The sequence below is a fragment of the Artemia sp. Qi Xiang Cuo genome, chromosome 4, assembly GCF_049724085.1.
Source record: "Artemia sp. Qi Xiang Cuo chromosome 4, ASM4972408v1, whole genome shotgun sequence".
NCBI lineage: Eukaryota > Metazoa > Arthropoda > Branchiopoda > Anostraca > Artemiidae > Artemia > Artemia sp. Qi Xiang Cuo.
In genome coordinates, this window is record NC_142797.1 from 61,288,672 (window position 1) to 61,310,837 (window position 22,166).

The following is a 22,166-nucleotide window of genomic DNA, read 5'->3' on the forward strand; positions in this document are numbered from 1 at the left end:
CTTTTGAAGTGGAGTGACAACAACACACAAATTTGTGCTAATAATTTCTCAACATAAAATACCTGTAATGATGAATTTTAGTTTTACAATTTCAATATAAGCATATTTTGTTTGTGTTTAATTTGCATATTTATATTGTGCATTGTTAGTAGCAATATTTGTAATCATATTTGGATTGGTGACAAATAATTTACCATCCACAAGGGAACAGATCATCATGGATTGTATCACTGTCTGAGATGCAGTAGTATCATTTTACTAATACAAGCATAAAAATGTAGTTGTCCAAAACAGGGGCATAACTTGCTACGGAGCAGGGGGCAACTGCCCCCTCCAGACCCCAGCCCCAAAAATCCTGTCAAAACTAAGATAAGCCTCAATCATTCAAGCATCCAGAGAAACAGGTCAGACTTCTTTAGTATACCTTTGCCTTTATGGTACTATATGGCTCATTTTTCATTTTTCACTGTCATTTTTACTTGATTTGGGAAAATTGGCTCCAACTTTGCCCCCCTCCCAGATTTTGGCAAAATTATGACACTGGTTCAAAAATAGAATTACATCATTTTACCAATATATCCATTATATTTGTAGCATTGGTAAAATTTTAGCAGGGCTTCAAAAGTGATTGCACTCATGGCTGGCCTCTGGTTGCATTGAGGGTGCAAGAGTTGACCCCATAGCCTAAATTAGGATACACAAATTAGGACACAAATACTTGATGTGACTTTGGATTTTTTTTCTAAATTTGGGTCAGCAGTCTAGATCTCTGGGATGGGGGGGGGGCAATGTAAAGGTAGTTACTTGGGATTTCAGCTGGACTATAAGCTAAATTTGAATTTTTGTTCAAAGCTAGGACTGATTTTCTTGAAATCTTTCTAAAGTAACAAGTAGAGAGGGGATTAGTGGATTAAAATTTAAATGCTATATAATAGCCTTATTTGGTCTATAGACCTAGTTCAGAAAGCTTTATTTCCTGACACAAAATGTTTTCAAGTCATTGAAAAGTCAGTGTCCTAGAGAGGGAAGTGGTGGGTACTTGAAAACATCTTGAAAAAGGACCAAAGTTGAGGTAATACTATATTTAGAGCTTTCTGTAGGCTTGTAAAGATGCTGAGCTAGATCAATAACACTTTAATGGATAGATCTACACCAAAATTTGGACCTGGGAATATTCTAAGAAACTCCTTACCACTTCCATTTTTCAGATTCTTTAAAAATCACCTTAAGGGATGTATATAAATTTGTTTTGAACCAACATTATGAGCCAACTTTTGATGAAAAATAAGCATAAAAAATAATAAAAATAAATACAATCAGCAAAGATTTTTATATAGTCAAAGACTATAACTAGACATTACAGGGGGGGGGGGGGACTACTATATTTGAAAAATAAATGTACTTGCTGTAGATCAGACTTTGTGGAACAATCTTGTTCAACTGAGTGTTATGATTATGAAAAGTGTTACTAAATTAACTGTATAAAAATATCCACTACTGATTATGAAAGCATAATTTAGCATTCAGTTTTGTTTGGTACGAAAGCTATTTGATTAAACGAATACAAATGAAATTCTTGGAAAGATGAACTCTGAATGGTTGAACAAAATTAAAAGAAAACCCCTGGTTGTTTTATTTTCTGAACCATACATCTTCAAATATTTTCTAAACCTGTAATCTTTAAGAGTGTCCTGATTAATTGAAAAAAAGAGCCTACAGCAGTGCTAAATGGCCATAAGACTACAACATTTAAAAATTCCAAGATAGATATAAAAACTGATAGAAATAGACCTGTGAAAGAGTTGCAGAATAAAGTGTAAGGTGTTAAAAAATCAGTTAAAGGAAAATACTCATTAGTTGAGGTGAAGCAGGTTGCAGCTGCAATTGATATGAAATTGCAAAGCCTTGATTGCCAAGTGAGACACTTATTAAGGCCAGAAAGAGATAGACAAGGACAATGTCTTAATATTGCTGCAAATTGTATTCTGCTACAGTTAGGTGCCACAAAATTCATGAGAAAATGTTAAAATAATTATTATAGGGTAGCTGATTTCATTACCAGTGACTCTAATCAGCTTGCTAGAGCTAATTCCCTTTTGGCAATAGACCCCCCTACCCCTAAATACTATTTTCTTTCATATGCACAGCAATGAAAAGGAAAATTACTCTTCTTCTTCTATTTAACAGCAGGCTCAAATCTAATCAGATCTTACTCAAATCTTATTTAAAAGAAAGTTAGGGTAAAGGCACTGATGATTCGACAGTGCAATTTCGGTACGACTGTCGAAATTTTCCTTCAAAACGGGATAGCTCTGGTTAGCCATGACTTAGAGCACCTTCTCTTGGAGCCGTCGTTATATTTAGACGGTGCGAAACGTGGGCACTATATCCGGTACACCCAGATAAGAAAAGAACATTCAATTTGGTCAGTTTCCTGTTTTCAACACAAAAGGAGCTCCCAACAATTTTTCAGGTATGTAATGTTCAAACTGTCATTACTTGGTTATTTATTGCAAGAAAAAGTTGGGGTAAGTGCAACTGTGTCGAGATACATCTGATCTTCTCTGAAATGTAGCCACGTTAGCTTTTTATTGATAAAATTTAATGAAAATGGTGATAAAAATTGCATTTTTGAAACTAGGTTCCTAGTGTCGAAAATTCCTGTTTAATGTAGTGGAATACCAGGTGGACTAAAAATGTTCCTTCAGCCGCATTCAAGCGTAAATATCGGCTTCTATCAAGGGATTTATTTCTTTGGCGAATATCTCGTAGTAACCTTGTCGAAATTTTGGACAGACAGCAACAGGCCCTGTCGAAACTGTGCAACAAGAGATTTTGATGATTATTATTTCTAATAATATTTCAGATGAAAGAACATTTAAACAAAAGGTTTTTTTTTTTAACTTTTGAAGTTTTACTTACAGACACTGGATTTTTCCATCATCTGAGGAACTGCCGCTTGGCCTCATCCCATGCCGGGGCGTAAATTGCTATGGGGCAGGGGGGGGATACAAAATCTTATACGAAATGACGTGTAGGCCTATGTTTTGGACAAAACTAAGAATCTGCATATGAAAATAAAATCCACTAAATCAAATATACTTCTTAAATTTCTTGAAATCTACTCCCGTTTTCCTGGACCCTATCCCTTCCGAAATGCTAGTGAAACAATTTTGTTATACTAAATACTATTTGTATTTAATAATGTGTATTAAAATTTTTTGCACCAATTTTGTTATACCAAATACTACATACTTGAAACAATTTTGTTAGTTTTATTACTTCTACTTTTCGCATAGTTTTTTATACTTTTATACATTAAATAAAGTTAAAGAAAAACAAAGAAACAAGAATATATGTGTCAAATACACCAGGTTCTACCCATAAATATTCCCCAAGTATTTAGATGGGTGTCGAATGGAGTTTCAAGTTGTAACGATAACAATTAACTTTTTGTTGTCAAATTTGTAAGTGAAAATGCTCTAATTTTCGGAAAATTGGAGTTTTGTACCCTTTCCAGACAAAACTTCAAACTTCTCATCAAACAATTAGATTCCTAGATGTTTTTCCTACATACTGAAACCCTACTTTACCCTATATATAGTTATACTCATACAGTTATATGATGACTCCTCTCAAATAAAAGGTTAAAGCAATAAACAATGTTGATGAAGCCACACAAAAGCATAGACAAAGGAGAAAAGAATTGATGATACAAAAATGGAAAATATTATTGTAAAAGCATAGAAATTCTTGATGAGTTTTTTTGGAATCTTCAAAGGTAGGATAGTTGGGTTAGGTGAATGAAATTTTTCAGAGCATAAACTATGGCCTACCCTGGAGATTTTTAAGCATCTACCTCCACCACTTCTCCCTCCGAAGGGTACAGAACTTGCACAAACTGGAAAACTTGCACAAAATTTGCTTTATAAAGATAGAACTTCCAGAAATAGATCTACAGCACACACAAGGCAAGTAAATCCTTTTAACCAAATAAGAAATTATCCAACTAGGAAAATAATTAAAATTTAAAATAAAAATAGTTTTATCTTGCTAGCCAAATACAATAAAGCATAAGAACCAACTTAGTATCTCTAACTAGGTGGATAATACTTTAACTTAATGCTTGTGATATATATCTAACTAGACAGATAAGCCAATTCTTCATGCAAATTAGTGATAATATCCAACTAGTCAGATAATTTTTTCTCTTAGACATAGCATAAACATCTAACTTGGTGGATAATACTTTATCCTAGCCCTTCTGATATTAATCAAACTAGGTAGGCTAGTTAAGTAACTTCCTGCCTAGTTAAATATATATCAGAAGATCTAAGACTCAGCATTATCCACCTAGTTAGATATTCTTGCTGTGCCTAAGAGAAACAATTTATCTGGCTAGTTGGATATTATCCTGAAACTGCATAGCCTAATTGAATTTACGTATCTTCCTAGTTGGATATATATCAGGAGTGTTAAGACTTGGTATTAACCACCTAGTTGGATATAAACCCCAAGCTGCTTAGAGAATCTTCTTATCTGCCTAGTTTGATATATATCAGAAACACTAAGCTACATTATTATCCAACTAGGTAGATATTCTCTCAGCCCAAGAGAAACAATTTATCTGGCTAGTTGGATATTAACCCCAAACAGCTTAGAGAATCTTCTGATCTGCCTAGTTGGATATATATCAGAAACACTAAGCTACATTATTATCCACCTAGTTAGATATTCTTGCTGTAACTAAGAAAAACAATTTATCTGGCTAGTTGGATATTATCCCAAAACTGTATAGGCTAATGGAATTAACTTATCCTCCCAGTTGGATATATATCAGGAGTGTTAAGACTTGGTATTAGGCCTATCCACCTAGTTACATGTTCATGCTGTGCCTAAGAGAAATGAATTATCTGGCTAGTTAGATATTAACCCTAAACTGCTTAGAGAATCTTCTTATCTGCCTAGTTGTATATATATATATATCAGAAACACTAAGCTACATTATTATCCAACTAGGTGGATATTCTTGCTGTGCCTTAGAGAAACAATCTGTCTGGCTAATTGGATATTAACCCAAAACTGCTTAGAGAATCTTCTTATCTGCCTATTTGGATATATATCCAAAACACTAAGCTATGTTAGCCTATTATCCAACTAGGTAGATATTCTGTATAGCCTATTGCATAGAGTCAAATATTCAGCTAGGTAGGTAAAGGTGTAAGAGTCTTAAAAATGTTATTATCTGTCTAGCATGATATTTTATCTTGATACTAAGTTTAGTTGGATATTATTTTTACATTCTACAGAATCTAATTTTTTTTAAGAATATTCATTGGGCACCTTCCCTAATTTCAGCCTGATAACTTTGCTAAATCCTGATGTCTGTGATTTGAGAAAAAAGGAAATCTTAGAGAAGGTTAAACACCATTATGACCTCGATATTTCTTCAATAGATAAAGCTTATATTCATCAACATAAATTCATAAATAAACAAATAAATACAACAGAAAATACTCTGTGTGTCATTGAGCTGCAACATGGTAGCTTCTTTGAATTTGACGCTTTATCGACACGTCATTAGCTGCTTAAAGGCGTGTCCCTTCAACCTGACAAAAGTAAAACTTAAGCTGCATCGTCACCTGTATTTTTCAAATACAGTTATGGTTCGTTTACACATTACGGAAATCCATGGGGAAATCCGTCCGTTTCTGTTCGAACTATGGCTAAAATAACACTGCGTTTTAAGGCAAAGATTTCAAATTATTGCAACGGCGTGACCTATGTTCTTACCCTCTTCTGAAAGCTGTTGTGCAATAGAGACCCAAATGACACCGTTTTTCTTAGTTTTCTTATAGACTGGGTGTACAGGATCATACAAACTGGGGTAGCATTGAACTAAAGTTATAAGATCGTGTAGTTTTTGAAAATCCATGCTCATGATTTTATTCATTTAAAAACCTTGCCAAGATTCAGTCCTGATTTGACCAAAACGTTGCGGAAAGCTAGAGATTTTTTCTAGCACGAAAACGGACGGAATTTCCGCACGGATTGCTAAATCTGCTTGAATTTCCGCAAAGTGTAAACGAACCATTAGTAAAGTTGCCTAAGAAAGGCAGATTTGGATAAGAATCGAGAAATTAGTCAATCCCATCTTCATTTAGTGTCTTATAGATGAACTGGGGAGTAAATCACCCAGTCAAGGTGGAAGATTTTTTTTTATCAAAGCAGATTTTCTTGCCCTGCCATTGGTTTATTTGCATTGCACGTTATTCGCAATACGCCACGTGAAAACACGTCCTTACTGACAGTTTTGCTTCAAGCTAACAGATATCCTTATTAGCAATTTTTAATCGAATTCTTCATTAATACAAAATACTTTTTTTTCAAATTAGTTTTTAAGATTTCGCAAGTAGTTTGCAGTGGTAGTACGCCGGCTTTTTCAAATGGCATTCTCGGTTTATTAGGTCTCAGTCGTCGCTGGGGAAGGTGTTTGGTCTCTGATTGCATACGGGTGCAGGAATGATTAAGGAGCCCAGAGCCAATATGCTGGTGAACTGGAGATGCCAGTACTGGGAAGAATTGTACGTTTAGTGACAATAGATAATCCTTTTGAAAAATAGCATCCATGAATTTGCGTTCGGTACGGCAGGCTTGTAAATATTTTATTCTCTACTTACGTATTAGCATAATACTCACGGTTATTCTTTAGTTTTATGCCATGTGATGTCAAATCAGTAATTTTAATTGAATTTAGAAATTCTGGCGTGAATTCAATTCCTCTTTTTTGTTAGCGCATCAAAGAATCGTCCATTTTATTGGATTTGTATCCTCCTAGGATTGTAGCGATGAAGGTTTTTTTGTGTGGCTATGAAGAAATGTGGCTAAAAAAGAAAGGGACTGGGCTTAATTGGTAATAAATATTGACCGCGTCGAAGTTAATATTTTACTCAAAGGTCGTGAGATTACACCTTATAGATTCTCCAATAGTGCCGCTTATAGCGCTAAAGATAGTGCCAACAGGCCTCGCGCCACAGCACTGGGGATTGAAGTAACTTTATGACCGCACCGCCCTCAATTATTGAGAGAAAATAAAATGTGTAGAAATATAAATGTGACCTCTTTTCCTTGAGCTATCTGGAGATCAGATTCCCTGGGAACGTCCTTGGAGATTTGCGAACTAATTACCTGTCATTAGGCTAGATCCAGACATATAAAATGAAATAAACACAGGTAAAAAAGCAATAGATTTATTGAAACTTACATATTTAGGTGAACAGCAGTGGGTCACTCCAAATGACAATAACGGTGACTGAGATACAACATGAAAGAATTGCCAAGCTTGAATGGCGAAAAATTCTATCTGAATGGTCCTGATTCGAATTTACGAATATTTTCCAAAAAGCACTTTTACCCCACTATCAAATGTAGTTTTTTTTTCCTTTACTGTAAGAACTGGCATGATATTGGCTCGAGAGTCTCAAGGATACGAAGCCTTCGTCCAATAAATGGTTTTACTTATTTCTGTTGATCCAAACGTTCACACGGTCCTTATAATTTAAACTTCCTTAGGAAAATTGTGTGTAGCACCTTTTTTATTACCCATTCTCTTAGCGAAATCCAAAGCTTGGATAGTGCCGTTCTTTGTCTGAGGCTAACTGCAGCTTTTTTCTATGCTGATTAAGGACTTTTCATTTTTGAAACTAGGTTTAACTTAATAATAGGGAGTCGGAATTATCTTTAGAAAGAAGGAACTTTATTTTGGTATTTTAAATAAATCGCGTTTTACTCACGGTACATATTACCCTTCCCATCAATTAATGACGTCGCGTCATTACCACTTGCTTGCCTTTGGTATTTTAAAATATTGGCAAGTTATTAACTATTTCTTATGTATAATTCTCTCATGTTTATTTGGTGGCTTGATCAGGAGTGCGAAAAATTTTCTCTATTACTTTTCTTATTTTATTTTACGTCCTTGTATAAAATTCATCTACCGGACTAAGATTATTCATGGTTCTAGGCTAGCTACTATACTAAAGATTTTTTTTTATACGTATAACACTGATTACTTTTACATTTCCAACAAGGTTGGGGCTATTCTACCTTCACATTTTTTTTTGCTGTCTACATGGCACACTACTTTCTATCTACGCTATATTAAATGAATAGCTCGACAACGCAACACATAACTCTATCTAGACATCTAAAATTAAATATAAGAACGATTTAAAACACACAATATTGGGTTTACCATGTTCACTGGTAACATTAGAACACTTTTACTGGGGATATTTACTGCGCAACGTTAATGATAGGATATTGGAATTTTTAAGTTCTCAAATTTATTAAGAAGTAACATATGTAAATTCAATCTATTTCATCACCATTTGAGTTTTTAGTGTACTCAATCCTTCTGTTGTAAATTATTGTCATTCACTCTTTTTGTCTTGGCAAAATTGTTAAAGCTCTTTACGTTACGGTTTTTTCATGGGGCAGTTCAGGCACGATTTTGTTCGCACGACAAGCTTTCTCTAATTGTCAACTGGAAAATGATGCTTCTAACTACAGGTATTGGAATATGCTATCAGGGTTCATTCTCACCTGCTTTTTGATAGTTGATAGGGTGCCTTATCATCAAGTGGTCAAATACTGGGTGTGCATTTTTTTCATTACAGTATATCATTTTGGGCATATTTTGAAGCACATAGAGAGACTATTCTTGTTCAAAATTATTTATTCGTACCTCTTAGAAAATCTTTAGCTTGTGACTTGCATCTATTAACCTGTGAGGTGATTCTTAGGTTAATCACGGGGGAATTGAAGTTTGGATTTGGAACAAGCTGACATCAAACTATAGTGACTCCTTCAACATGTTGTCTTTATCTTGTGGGAGGGGTATATTGTCACTGAGGGGTTGGTCACTGGGGTTAATTTTGGTTTCCAGGTCCATTGTTCAGAAATTATCTCGTAACATTTATGGGATAACAGAGATATGAACTTTCCACACAGAGGGGATAGGATGGATTCCGAGAGATGGTCGAAAGGGATTCGACGCGTAAGTCTGTGACACATAAATCGTTTTTGGGGTCATCAAATATCATACTGTACGGTCATATGGTATATGGGTCCATAATGATTATCAAAGGCGATATTTATGTACCTATATCTTATACTGATCGATGGGGTTCTCAGAATTTATGTGATTATATAGTTCGATAATGCACTGGATACTGAGATTCAAATATAATGTTACCTGGTACGTAATATGTTTCATGGTCGAGGAAACAATGATCAAGGGTAACTGTTGTTTTCGTAGACGAAGCTGGGATGAAAATTGCCTGGAGTGTATGGTGAGTACTCTTCGTTGGTTGAGGTATGATGAAAATAAATGCTACTAGGTTGTATCTGCACTGGGCAACTCATTGTAATGCTCGATATCCAATGTGTCAATCCACTTCCTGTAATAAAAATAACGAGGCAGAATCACACGTTCTTTAAAGTAAATACTTATAGTACAAATACGTCACGTATTGATTGGGTATATGAATTTTACGCTACGAGACAGAGTTAAATAAATACACTAATATTAGTACACAAAATGAAATTTTCGTGTTGGTTAAAATAAAACGACATAATTCCCATTGGGAAATCTGAAACAGAGATTTCTTCAAATTTGTTTTGAGAAAGGATACAACAATAAAGGGCTTATTTAATTCTTCAATACTTATTAAATAAACATAATTTACTCTACATTATTAAGTTTGAGGTCTAATTTTACAGCATATTTCATGCCTGCATTGTTCACGCACGTCCGTGCTGTTTAAGAAACGCATGTTGCAGCGTCATAACCACACAGTTTTACGCAAACGACACTACAATGAGGGAACAATACATAGCGGGGACGAGTGGATACCTCTATACCCACTCGTTTTCTCATGTCTTCCCTTTTTCTTGGCTTAGACGTTCTCATGGGGTTCCTGGTTAAACTTCTGCATTTGAGCCGTTTCCCCGTGTTCTTCTCTTGGTTTTCGCCTTCTTAGTCTCAGTATTTTTCCGTAATTACAAGTCAATAGGGTTCTTATGGTCAGGGAAGTCGCAAATACGAAACATACGGCTAGTAGTATGTTCCACCAGAAACTGGATGAAAATAATCTGTATCTATCATCCACATACGTTAATCTTTGGTCTTCATTTGTAAATAGGGGAATCTAATGCTTCTCTTATTTTTGTAAGCCTTATTGTCCCTTTATTCTTTTCTATTTTGGACCATATCGAGGTTTTCATTTCCTTGTTTCCTATATGGGGAATAGTGTACGACAGGTTAATTGCTTTGAAGTTGGTTATTTTGGGACTTATTATTTTTGTGCTCGTGGTAATTAACGGCGTTCAAACAGTTGACTCTTTAGTTACGAGTCGACACCCTTGTTTTATGGTTATCGTACCCACATTTTGTAATAGTAATTCTGTTTTGTAACTTGGGTCTATTCTTTCTGTATTATTGTAACAAGACAAAGTTCCAACAGTTTCTCTTGGAAGTGAAATAATGATAACATTCATAAATATGAACATGATCAGCTCATAATTAGACGCTTTTGTACTGGTAGATTTTTTTTTTTTATTTTGATGACATCAATCTTTGTTAGGACCTGGGTCAATTTTGTCATAGAAAATCCTAGGGGACCGCCAAAACCCAGCAAATTAAACACTGCGTGGGCTTTGAGTTCCTCCCCAGGCTTCCCACAAAACGTGGTCCAACACCACTTGTCGTTTTCAGTCGACCACGATCTTCCTACATTTGGTTATTTCCTGTTCCAACCTTTCTCTCTGATCACCAACGTTTTGACATCACTTGTATTATATATTTTTTTTTCATTAATATTTACTTGGTTAACTTTACTTGCACACTGTTAAATTTATTATGGTGGATCACAAATTGATTTTCATAAGAAATTTGAAAGTCTTTACTATAATTAGGGATATTTCCATCGGTCAGGTTTTTTAACCGTTCTGCCTGACTGTGTCGTTATTTTCTCCTCTGTTTCTTGCGGTTTTTTTTTCGGTTCTGCCTGCGAAATAAGATCAAACTTTTTTTATTGTTTTTTCAAAAATTCTTGCCCTTTTAATTTTGTTGGTTTCGTGTGTGTGGCTGCTAAAATCTGTCTTGATGTTCCCTTTTCTTTAACTACTGCATGGTCTGATTTGTCATCAGACTCTTCGGAACTGGATTCCGATGACTCCGTATTAGAACTTTTAGAGGTGGCACTTCTGGAGGTATCACTTGCCCTTCCTTCGTAAATTTCTACTCCCCTGGAATTAGAAGGTTTATTCCCTAAGTCCTCGCCATGAGTTTCCAACTCGAGAGATTTGAAAGATTCTTGAGAGCTTTGGGAGGAATCCAGAGTTTTCGCCGTGTTCCTCCACTGTTTGAATGCCATATCCTCAGGGGGATGGGGCATTTTTTTCACTAGGGTTTCCCCCCATGAAGTCCACTGTTTAGGCTTGACCTTGGACACAGTTATATCATGATATTGTCCATGCTGGTCATCCTTGGGAGTTTTATTCTCGGGTAATGTACTTTGACTCGTTTTTTTGAGGAAATTTATTAAATCCATAGCTTCTCGCAGATTTGGTTTAGTTAAATCTTTGGGAGGAGTTTTCTTTACAGTAATACCGGGGGTTTCTACAGCTCTGTTTAATTCTTCCTGTAAAGACAGGGGCCTTTCTATTGGTGTTGCAGGGGAAACCATATCGTCTGAAAATCTTTTGGGGGGACAAGGGGTCGAAATTCTATCGGGGAAAAATTGGGTTTTTGGAGATATCGTATAATCTAGTTCTCCTGCGCTTGCCGTTGAAAAACTTTTTGGATCTTTTGGCTTTTTTATTTCAGGAAAAAATCCTGGTATTAGGGATCTTTTCCTTGGGAACAACTAGATTTTCATTGCTAAAAATTCTTCGAAGTTTTCCTCATCACTGTCATCTTCAAAATAATCTTGTTTAAAATTTAAGGGTTTTAGCTCTGTCAATCTTGATTTAGGGTGCTCATTTTTGGCATCTGACGAATCAGTAGAGGAGGGATGTGATACCCATCTCTCTCGGAATTTGGCTCTTTTTATTCGGCTAACATGTGCCTTGTAAGTTCTTCCACTACCGGGGTTCTCCATTTTAAAAGTATAATCGTTATCGTACTTTTTGACTATTCTGTACGGTCCAGAATATTTGTTGGAAAGTTTTTTCCCTTCCTTTTTTGCCTCGTTCTCTAGGTAGACGCAGTCTCCTATTTTGAAATCTATACTCCCCTTGACTTTGGGTTTTTTTCTTAGCTCTTGGTTTATCTTACATTTTTCCAACTCTTGCCTAACTATTTTATAAGTTTTCCTCATCCTATTTATGAATTCTTGTTTGTAATCTTCTGAGTTATTATAATACTGTCGAGGTTCAATAATCTCATCATAGGGGATTCTAAAATCACGACCAAAAAGTAAATAAAATGGATTGTCTTTGGTTGTTTCTGAATAAGCAGTGTTGATTACGTTAGTTAAATAAGGTAAGAATTGATCCCAGTCGTTCCTATTGTCTTTTGTATAAATAGTTAATACGTTCGAAAATATTTTATGCCTATTTTCTATTTTACCATTAGCTTCTGGGTGGTATGGGGTTGTCACCATTTTATCTATATTCAGAAAACTCTTTAAATCTTTTGTTACCTCTGAAACAAAATTGCTTCCGTTGTCACTCAAAATTCTATTTAGAACTCCAAATTGTAAAAATAATTTCTCCAACGCCTTACTTGTGGCGTAAGCACCTTGATCTTTTTATGCTTTTGCAAAAGTAAATCCGGAAAAATGGTCTATAACTGAAAAAATACAAGTATGGCCTCTGCTGGAAACAGGCAAGCCTCCGCTCGTTCCGTATAAGTCGAATGAGATAATATCGAAGGGATACTTTGCTACCGGGATCCTTCCCATTGAAGGATTAGGATGAGCTGGGGGGATTTTTCTTACGTTACACGCTTCGCATTTACTTACAAATTCTGTAAGTTTTGTTATTGCCGACAGCACGTAAAAATACTGTTTTAATTTATGGAACGTTTTTATTACTCCTAAATTTCCACCTATATCTGAATGAAAACATTCAAATGCAGGCACTATTAAGTTTTGTGGTAATACAGGTATTATTGAGGTTTGGTTTCTATTTGTCTCAGCGGTCACGATTCTACATAGTATTTCTTCATCAAGATCATAGTAAAAATTATCTATCTCTTTTCTAAGAGTTTTGAATTTATCCGCTAACGTATCGTGAATCACAAAGTAATTAATAAACCCTGAACACATTTCGTCCTTTTTTTGCTTTCTTTTTATATTTTTTACAGACAGGGTACAATAGTTAATCTTATTTTCCTTTACTGTGTCTTTGACTTTGTTTTTCTTACGTCCATGTTTGCTCTTAGCATTGATAGCGTTAAATTCATTTTCCTCATCTTCCAATGGAATATTTTCTGGGTATTTACTCAGAAAGTCTCAAGCTGCGTTTTGTTTTCCCTTTAAATGTTCAAATTCGTAATCTAGGTCTTGGATTTTCATAATCTATCGGGCTAGAATTCCCGTGGGGTTTTTAAATGTGCGCAGGTACTGCAAGCTTTTATGGTCTGGTCGTAGCATAAATTTTCTACCTATTAAATATTGTCTAAATTTATCCAAGTGGTGGATTATAGATACTAATTCTAAGTTTGTGGTGGAATAGCTGCTTTTGCCTTTTAATAAAGTTCTAATCGAATAGTAAATGACCTTTTCCGTGTGTTTCTGTTTAGGCGTTCCCACTAGATAATTAGGGTTTTCTACCGGGATTATTTGCGAAAGAATAGCGCTAATGCCCTTTGAGCTAGCATCCGTCGTGACCACGAATTTTCCGTTTTCGAAATCAGGGAGTGATAATATTGGTTCTGAAGTGAGTGCCTTTTTGAGACGGTCTAGGGAAGTTTGAGCTTCCTGGGACCAGATAACATTATGGGAGTTCCCTTTAGTTAATTCCGTGAGGGGTTTTGCAATTTGGGTGTTATTGCGTACGAAAATTTTCTAAAGTAGCCAGTAAGACCTAAAATTCCCCTTAATTCTTTCATAGTTCTGGGGGGTTTGAGGTTTTCAACACATTTTATTTTATCAGGGTCTGGGGATATCTCTCCTTGTGTTACAACTACCCCTAAAAATTTAATTTTAGGTTGACATAAATTTACTTTCTCAGGCCGGCATTTCAAATTGCCCTGTCTGAATTGCTCGAACACCTTAGCTAATGTTGCTAAGTGTTGTTCAGTGTTTTCTCCCACGCATGACATCATCAACAAAATGAATGATATTCTTTAATCCTCTTAACGGGTGTAATAGAGGTCTACATAGCGCGCTTGAACTTGTTTTAAGTCCAAAAGGTACTCTTAAGTATTCATATGAACCACATTCAGATGCTGAAAATGCAGTTTTATGGACATCTTTTTCGGCTATTTTCACTTGGTGGTAGCCTTGGGTAAGGTCCAAAGAAGTAAAAATTTTGTTTTGCTTGAAATTGAGTCAAGAATTTCATCTATTCTTGGTAGAGGAAATTTATCGCTAACTTCTTGTTTGTTGAGGCCTCTATAGTCTACTACAAGCCTAAGATCACCATTCTTTTTTGGTACTAAGATCACTGGTGCACTATACGGATTTATACTGGGGCGTATAATTTCATTTTTTTCTAATTTATGGATTTTATTTTTTAACCACTCTTTGTGCTTATATGGCACACGATATGGCTGTTTCGCTACAGGATTACCAGTCGTTAAAATTTAGTGTTAATAAAAAGGTATAAGTCCGATATAATCTTCAGATTCGGAAAATGCATACATAAAATTCCATAAAAAATAGCATAATTTGTTATTAAGTTCCATGTACGTAATGTGCTCCATATTAAATTTGTTTAAGAATTGCGATTTAGTTAGAGGGTAATTGTTATTTGAGGTTTTATTGCCGTTAACTAGGTTTCTTTTAGAATTTTCCCATGTATTTAAATCATTCTCTGATAAAACTTTTAAACTTCTCTGATAAAAATTTGAACTAAACACGTCCCCTTTTTTATTGTAATTGTATCATTTTCGTGGTTATTAGTTACCCAAATTGCACCAGCAGTAGAATACCATATATTTAAAATATAAGAATCTTTCCTTCTAAAGATGATTCGGGCAGAAATTAAACGTCCCCTAATTGAGTTCAAATACCGCTTCCAAGAGTCTAAATTCATAATCAGCAAAAAGAGAAATTGCATTTCTATCTTCAGTCAGACAACGGCGCTAGTCGTTCGAATTTCGCTAAGATAATTGTAGCAAAAAAATGCAATGCACAACATTTCTAAGGAAGTTTAAAAGGCAAAAAAAAAACTGTGTGAACTCCTGAATCATCTGAAAAATCTCAAAGAGATTATTGGACGAAGATTTGCGTCCTTGGGTCACTTGGTCCAATGGCAGGCAGTCCCTACAGCGCAGGACGAAAGAACTGTTTTTGGGAGTGGGGTAAATGTGTTTTTTAATTTTAATGTTAAGTTAGATCTAAAACGGTTCGTACCGCAAATAATCTCGGTCACCATTATTGTTGTCATTGAAGTGACCCGTTGCTGTACAACTAAACATGTAAGTTAAATAAATCTATTGTCTTTCTTACCTGTGTTTATTTCTTTTATATGTCTGAGTCTAGTCCGATAGTAGGTAATTAGTTCGCCAGTCTCCAAGGTAAATGCTCCCAAAGGAATCTGATCTCCAGATAGTCCGAGAAGAAGAGGCCACGCTTTTTCATTCCTACAAGCACCAAAAGTTGTCATCGCCACAGCTTAGAAAGAGTTTCTAACCCCTGCTAGTCTCTAAGAATTCGTATCTCTTAAGTAAGATCTAATTGCGCCGCGGAAACAAAGCTTTGAGACGTCAAAATTTATAGTTCAATAATCCTTAATTACTAGTAAAACTTTGCATAACAAATGGCGCGTGTCGGAAATTGGAGGAAAACTACGAACTAGTTAGGCTATTTAAACTTTTTAATTTAAATTTAATTATTGGAAAGATACAGACATATAAGTAAAGTAATTAGGCCTAGTGCCACTAAGCTACTACAAGGAAACCCTTTAGATATCTCATAAGAGATAATAGCCTCCCCCAATACATATATACTATATTTTTATTTTCTTTAAGTTTTAACTGGTGGAAGTTGGGAAAATTGGGTCGAGTTGACTAAAAAAAAATTGTATATTTAAACAGAAATGGCTTTGTCAAAAGAGGAAGGTAAATGGACTTCGCTTTTAGCGGCGCTCGAATTAGCAAAACTTCGAGCAGCTTTGCTTGAACTTTGGCTGTTAGAAATAAATTTGTATCTCCTAAAAGAGTTGGGTACAATAGAAAAATGGAGAAAAGGCTCAATGAAGAATTGTAAAATGAAAAAAAAAAATAGTATTCAGGTTTTAACAAGTAGAATCAAGTGTATAATTAGTAATTTTTTTTTAGCGTTAGTAATAAATGCAATGAAGTAGTGCAGTATATTACTAAATAATAAACTATTTGTACCGTGAATTGAAAGAATAAAATAAAAGAAAGAAAAACAAAATCTAGCTGGACCGATGAAACTTTGGTAGAAACTGAAGAATTTTAGGCATAATAGTAGCAAATGGGGTCTGTTATATTCCACCCCTGTTTCTTTTCCTTGCAGATAAATGACCTATTTTCGTTTCTTTGATTACATTTATGACCCCTTTGGAAGAATACAAGTAAGGTATTTTCTACAAACTGTGTAGTATTTTCCGTAACCCAGGCAGGGTAGGAATAGAGCTACAAGGCGCCGTCATTATTATATTGACAGGGAGGGTTATTACCTCCAAGGAGAGAGTAGAAATTTTCTAGCCGTAACCCAAGGCGGGTACATTTGGCTTTAGAAAGTGGCCATTTGACCACTCGATCGTGTTACCATACCCTGGAACAGGGTATACTGTAAATAGGGTAGTACCAAACCCGATATTTGCAGAACCGTTGGGGTAAGAGCGGGAATCTCACTAACATTAGGGCCGACAAGGGGTTCTCCCATTCGAGTAAGTGGCAAAGCAATCTTTTTGCGTCATTCGAGTAAGTGGCATAGCAATCTTTTTGCGTCATTCGAGTAAGTGGCATAGCAATCTTTTTGCCTCATTCGAGTAAGTGGCATAGCAATCTTTTTGCGTCATTCGAGTAAGTGGCATAGCAATCTTTTTGCGTCATTCGAGTAAGTGGCATAGCAATATTTTTGCGTCATTCGAGTAAGTGGCATAGCAATCTTTATGCGTCCTTTTTTGCCTTTAAAAATGGTGACCCCGCACATACACCCCAATAAATGGTGCCAGCGGTAGCTAGCACTACGAACATTGGCGGCAGCGGCATAAGCACACATCCTAGGAAGCTTAGCAAAAGTCGCCGAAGGAAGCAAAAAAAAAAAAAAGAAGAGTTGTTACCCAGCTGTGACTGGAACTCTGCATAAGGCGAGGAATTCGGCGAAAGAAACCGTTAATCACAGAAAATTGAGGCATAGGGACAGGTCTTAAAAGGGTCTCCCTTACCTACACAGATGACCTTCATCTGAATAATGGTGATAGAAAAAATTCAAATTCTGAATTAGCTTCGCAAAATGAGCGAACAAGAAAATTTGAATTTTGAACCATGACTGCTTTAGAGCCATGTAGATGTAAAACAAGCCAGTGTTCATGCTTGTTTACAAAGAATAATTAAAAATACATGAATATATTTTTTTGGGTTGAGTGTCATTTGTATTGCTGGGGTCGACTCCCCTCGCACACGTTAGGTCCCCTAGTGGATAAATATCCGCGTTATTTGTGCTTATTAATTTTATGTGTTATTTGTAATGATGGCAAATATCAGACTTAACTTAATGCTTTTTTTATAAACAGATATCATTCAACACAATTAAGAAAGGTCGTCAAAAGTCTGTCTATTGTTCTTAAAAACTGCTTATTTGAAAATGTCAATTTTTTTTATGTTGTTCTATTTATTTAAGAGTGAGAGAGGATGAGCATATGTAGGTTTTATTTTTGTAGCTAGACATAAGACATACCTTAGTACTTCAGTTTAATTAAATATACGTTCAATGTTTTGTTACAACAAGCATTCTTGATTGCTATACTTTGCACACCTTAGACTAAATTAGTCTATGTTATTAAGGATGTGATTAAGATTAGATGTCTGATTTTTGTTAGTGTTATTTCTATGCCCTTTCAAAGGATAATAAAAAGGTTGGAACAGAAAATAACCAAAGGTAGGAAGCTCGTGGTCGACTGAGAACGACAAGTGGTGTTGGGCCACGTCTTGTGGGAAGCCCGGGGAGGAACTCAAGGCCCATGATTGTTTTTTGTAATTTTTTTTAACGATCGTAGGAAGGGATATTTCTCAGTCCTTCAAGTGTAAGAAATTAGTATTTTTATGCCAATCAGGGCCAGTCAAAACAATACTTAACGGTTGAATAGAAACTTCTGTGAGCTAGTTAAGTTTTAGTTTTTTTGAATCAGCATGCTTTGAAGGAGAAACAGAGAGTTTACTTTCTTATAGCTCCGAGGCAAAAAAAAAGAGAGAAAAGCTTTTTAATTTCATTATATTATATCAATGACGTATGCTGTCCTACAGCTCTGTGTTAAACATTACTTCCAAAGAGAAACAGAGACATTGATGTCTTTAGCTCCTTGGCGAAAAATTTAATTCCATTAGTTTATGTCTATGACATATACAATAACAGAGAGATCACTGTTCTATAGTTCTGTGACAAAAATGTTCTTTAATTTCATTGGTTTATCTATGAAATATCTTGTGCTCTAATTTTTGTGATATATTTTCGCAAGTCAGTCAGGTTATATCTTACCTATACTGACTCAGGTCTCGTCCCTCGGATTCTCTATTAAAATTCGACCCAGGTCCGAACAAACATTGATGTCATCAAAAACAAAAAAAACAAATTTTTACTTATCGTTTAATTTACACCAATAAGAAGACTGCAAGGGGATGACGGTGATATCTTTACTAATAGTCTTATACATAGATTAAGTCGAGGCGAAATCTCCTCTCTACAACGAGCATAAGAGTTTTCTAAGATGTAGAATCCCTGCTGAAATTGCCTTCCACGTGAAGATTGAAAAAAAAAAAATTTAATCAAAAATAAATCAAATATGCCTAACTTGACTTAAAAATTCAATAATCTGACACTATCCTAGCTAGAGCTTGATCTAAATCGTGTTTTGCTCTATTTTTAAGTTTTTTAGTGTTTAATCTTCCTTTTTACTTGCCGTTTTGTTCGTTTTTCTTGCCTAAAATATCAGTCAAATTCATATTTAATTATTCTAATAATCAATTCGTACTCAATTTGTTACTTTAATTATTTATTAAAATATAATTTCTCAATAAGTTATTAATTAAAATTTAATTATCACAATAAACTATTTAGAACCTGATAATTTATTTAAGTTAGACTAAGGTTTATGTTTAACTTGAAAAGACTGTTCTTCATTTAGTGAACAACTTTATTTTTGTCAATTTTTTTTCTGTTTCCCCCTTTTTTTAGTTCATGCGAAATCTATCTGAGCAATATGTAAATTAAATTATCACATTCTGATATAGTGATTACTAAAGAGATTTCGTCTTGAAATCTATATTTCTTCACCCCCATTATACCCGAACAAATTCCAGCCATCCTTCAGTATATTTTGATAAAGCGATTTTGTTTTTATTAGCTGAATTAAACACGACTAGTTTGGAGTGTCGGGTGTTTTTAAAAGAAGTTTTATTTTTAAACTATGCAATTCAGTAGGCTATACACTTATATCTGGCAGCTTTATAAAAAAAAAAAAAAACTACCAGTACAGAAGCGTCTAATTATATGAAATATTTTATCTTAGTGCAGATTATAATTATTTTAGGCCTACTCATTGCTCATTCATGTGTTTCTTACTCGAGTAATATATTTACTAATAGCCAACTATTGGTAACTATAACCAAACAACCTATTGGTACGTTTATATGTAGAATTCCACGGCGGATGTGAAATTATAACTCAATAATAATATGTTAAATTTTAAAACCATTTAATCAATTAAGATGTATGGATTGGAACCCTGCGCATATCCAATGGTGCCTAAGTAAAACCCACAAGGAATTCCCTATTAATGTGAAGATGTCTTTCACTTAATGGATTCTAATAAGACATTAATATAATATTTATTTATTTAGTGCTGAAAGATTTGCTTAAACAATAGCCTTCTAAAAAGATATTGATGTCAGTTCTTCATTATGCTTATATTCTTTGCCAAGCATTAACCGGAATCTACGGAGGCAAGCTTGGAAATCCTGCATCTAATGACCTTATTCGAAAAGCGAATATGATGCACCAATGTTGACTTGTAATTACGGAAAATCCAAGAGAAGAACACGGGGAAACAAAGAAGAACACCTCTGCATTTCAGCCATTAAACCCGGAACCCAATGAGAACGTCTAAGCCTAGAAATAGGGAGGACATTAGAAGACGAGTGGGTAGAGAGGTCTCCACTCGTCCTTGTTATGTCTCGTTCCCTCATTGTAGTATCGTTTGCGTAAAACTGTGTGGTTATGACGCTGCACATGATTTTCTTAAACAGCACGGACTTACGTGAACAATGCAGGCATGAAAAAATATTGTTAAAGTAGACCTCAAACTTAACAATGTAGGGTAAATTATGTTTATTTAATATCGATATTTCCGTTCTCAAAACAAATTTGAAGACATCTCTATTTTAAATTTTTAGATTTTCATTGTGAGTACTAATATTAGTGTATTTATTTAGTTCTGTCTCATAGCTTAGAAATTAATATACCCAATTAATACGTGACTTATTTGTACTATGAGTGTTTACTTTAAAGAACGTGTGATTCTGCCTCGCTATTTTTATTACAGGAAGTAAATGGCAAATTGGTTATTGAGCATTACAATAAGCTGCCCAGTACAGATACGACCCAGTAACATCTAATTTATCATATCTCAACCAACGAAGAGTACTCACCATAACTCCAGGCAAGTTTCATCCCAACTTCGTCTACGAAAACAACAGTTACCTTCGATCGTCGTTTCTTCGACCATGAACCATATTACGTATCAGGTAACACTATATTTGAACCTCAGTATCAAGTGCTTTAACGAACTATATAACCCATTAAATGCTGAGAACCCCATTGATCAGTACAAGATAACAATATTTAACGATATATGAAGTTAAATAATATTTAAATTTGAAGATATTCGAAGAGAAATTAAAGACAATTTGAAGTTTAATTCCGAGAACTCCATCGATCAGCACATGATAAACGATATTTGAAGGTAAATGACATTTAAAGACATTTGAAGATGAAATTAAAGACAATTTGAAGTCTAATTCTGAGAACTCCATCAGCACACGATAAACGATATCTGAAGTTAAATGACACTTAAAGACATTTGAAGATATTTGAAGATGAAATTAAAGACAATTTGAAGTCTAATTCTGAGAACTCCATCAGCACACGATAAACGATATTTGAAGTTAAATGACACTTAAAGACATTTGAAGATATTTGAAGCAGAAATTAAAGACAATTTGAACTTTAACTCTGAGAACACCATCGAGCAGTACAAGATAAACGATATTTAACGATATTTGAAGTTAAATGATAGTTGAAGATATTCGAAGTTGAATTTAAAGACAATATATTACGAGAGTCACTATAGTATGACGACAACCCGTTTCAAAAGGCACAAATGAACAATTTTATGCGAGAATACATTCTCTGTGTGCCTCAAAATCATAAAAATGATATGCTGAGAAGAAAAACACCAACCACGGCAGTGGAAAGACTCACTTCCCAGTTGACCGTTGAAGCGGTATTTACCGGTACCTTCCCGGTTAATTATTAGGGAAACAAGCCATATGAAGAAAACTAGACTCGAACTGTTCCATGAAGAAACCATAACGTAAGTGCTTCGAAATTTTTGCCAGGACAAAAGGAGTGAAGGACAGTAATTTACAACAGAAGGGTGTAGTACACTAAGGACACGAAAGGTGATGAATAGATGTGAAGCTACATTTGTTACTTCCTAATAGCTTTGACAATTTAAAAATCTCA

The 22,166-nt window shown here is 34.9% G+C and overlaps 1 protein-coding gene across 4 annotated transcripts in view; it reads right to left on the reverse strand.

Moving 5' to 3' along the window:
- Nucleotides 1-6,023, reverse strand: part of LOC148953302 (vesicle transport protein GOT1B) — a 42,883-nt gene extending 36,860 nt beyond the window's left edge. For 2 of the 4 annotated variants that reach the window (XM_089087610.1, XM_089087609.1), the window contains exon 1: nt 5,794-6,023. In XM_089087610.1, coding sequence (XP_088943736.1) covers nt 5,794-5,953 — 160 coding nt within the window. In that variant the 5' untranslated portion in view covers nt 5,954-6,023. Of the gene's footprint in view, nt 1-571; nt 681-5,517; nt 5,583-5,793 lie in introns of those variants that run through there. The other 2 variants (XM_089087612.1, XM_089087611.1) reach the window with 2 other exon arrangements.
- Nucleotides 6,024-22,166: the final 16,143 nt, after the last annotated feature.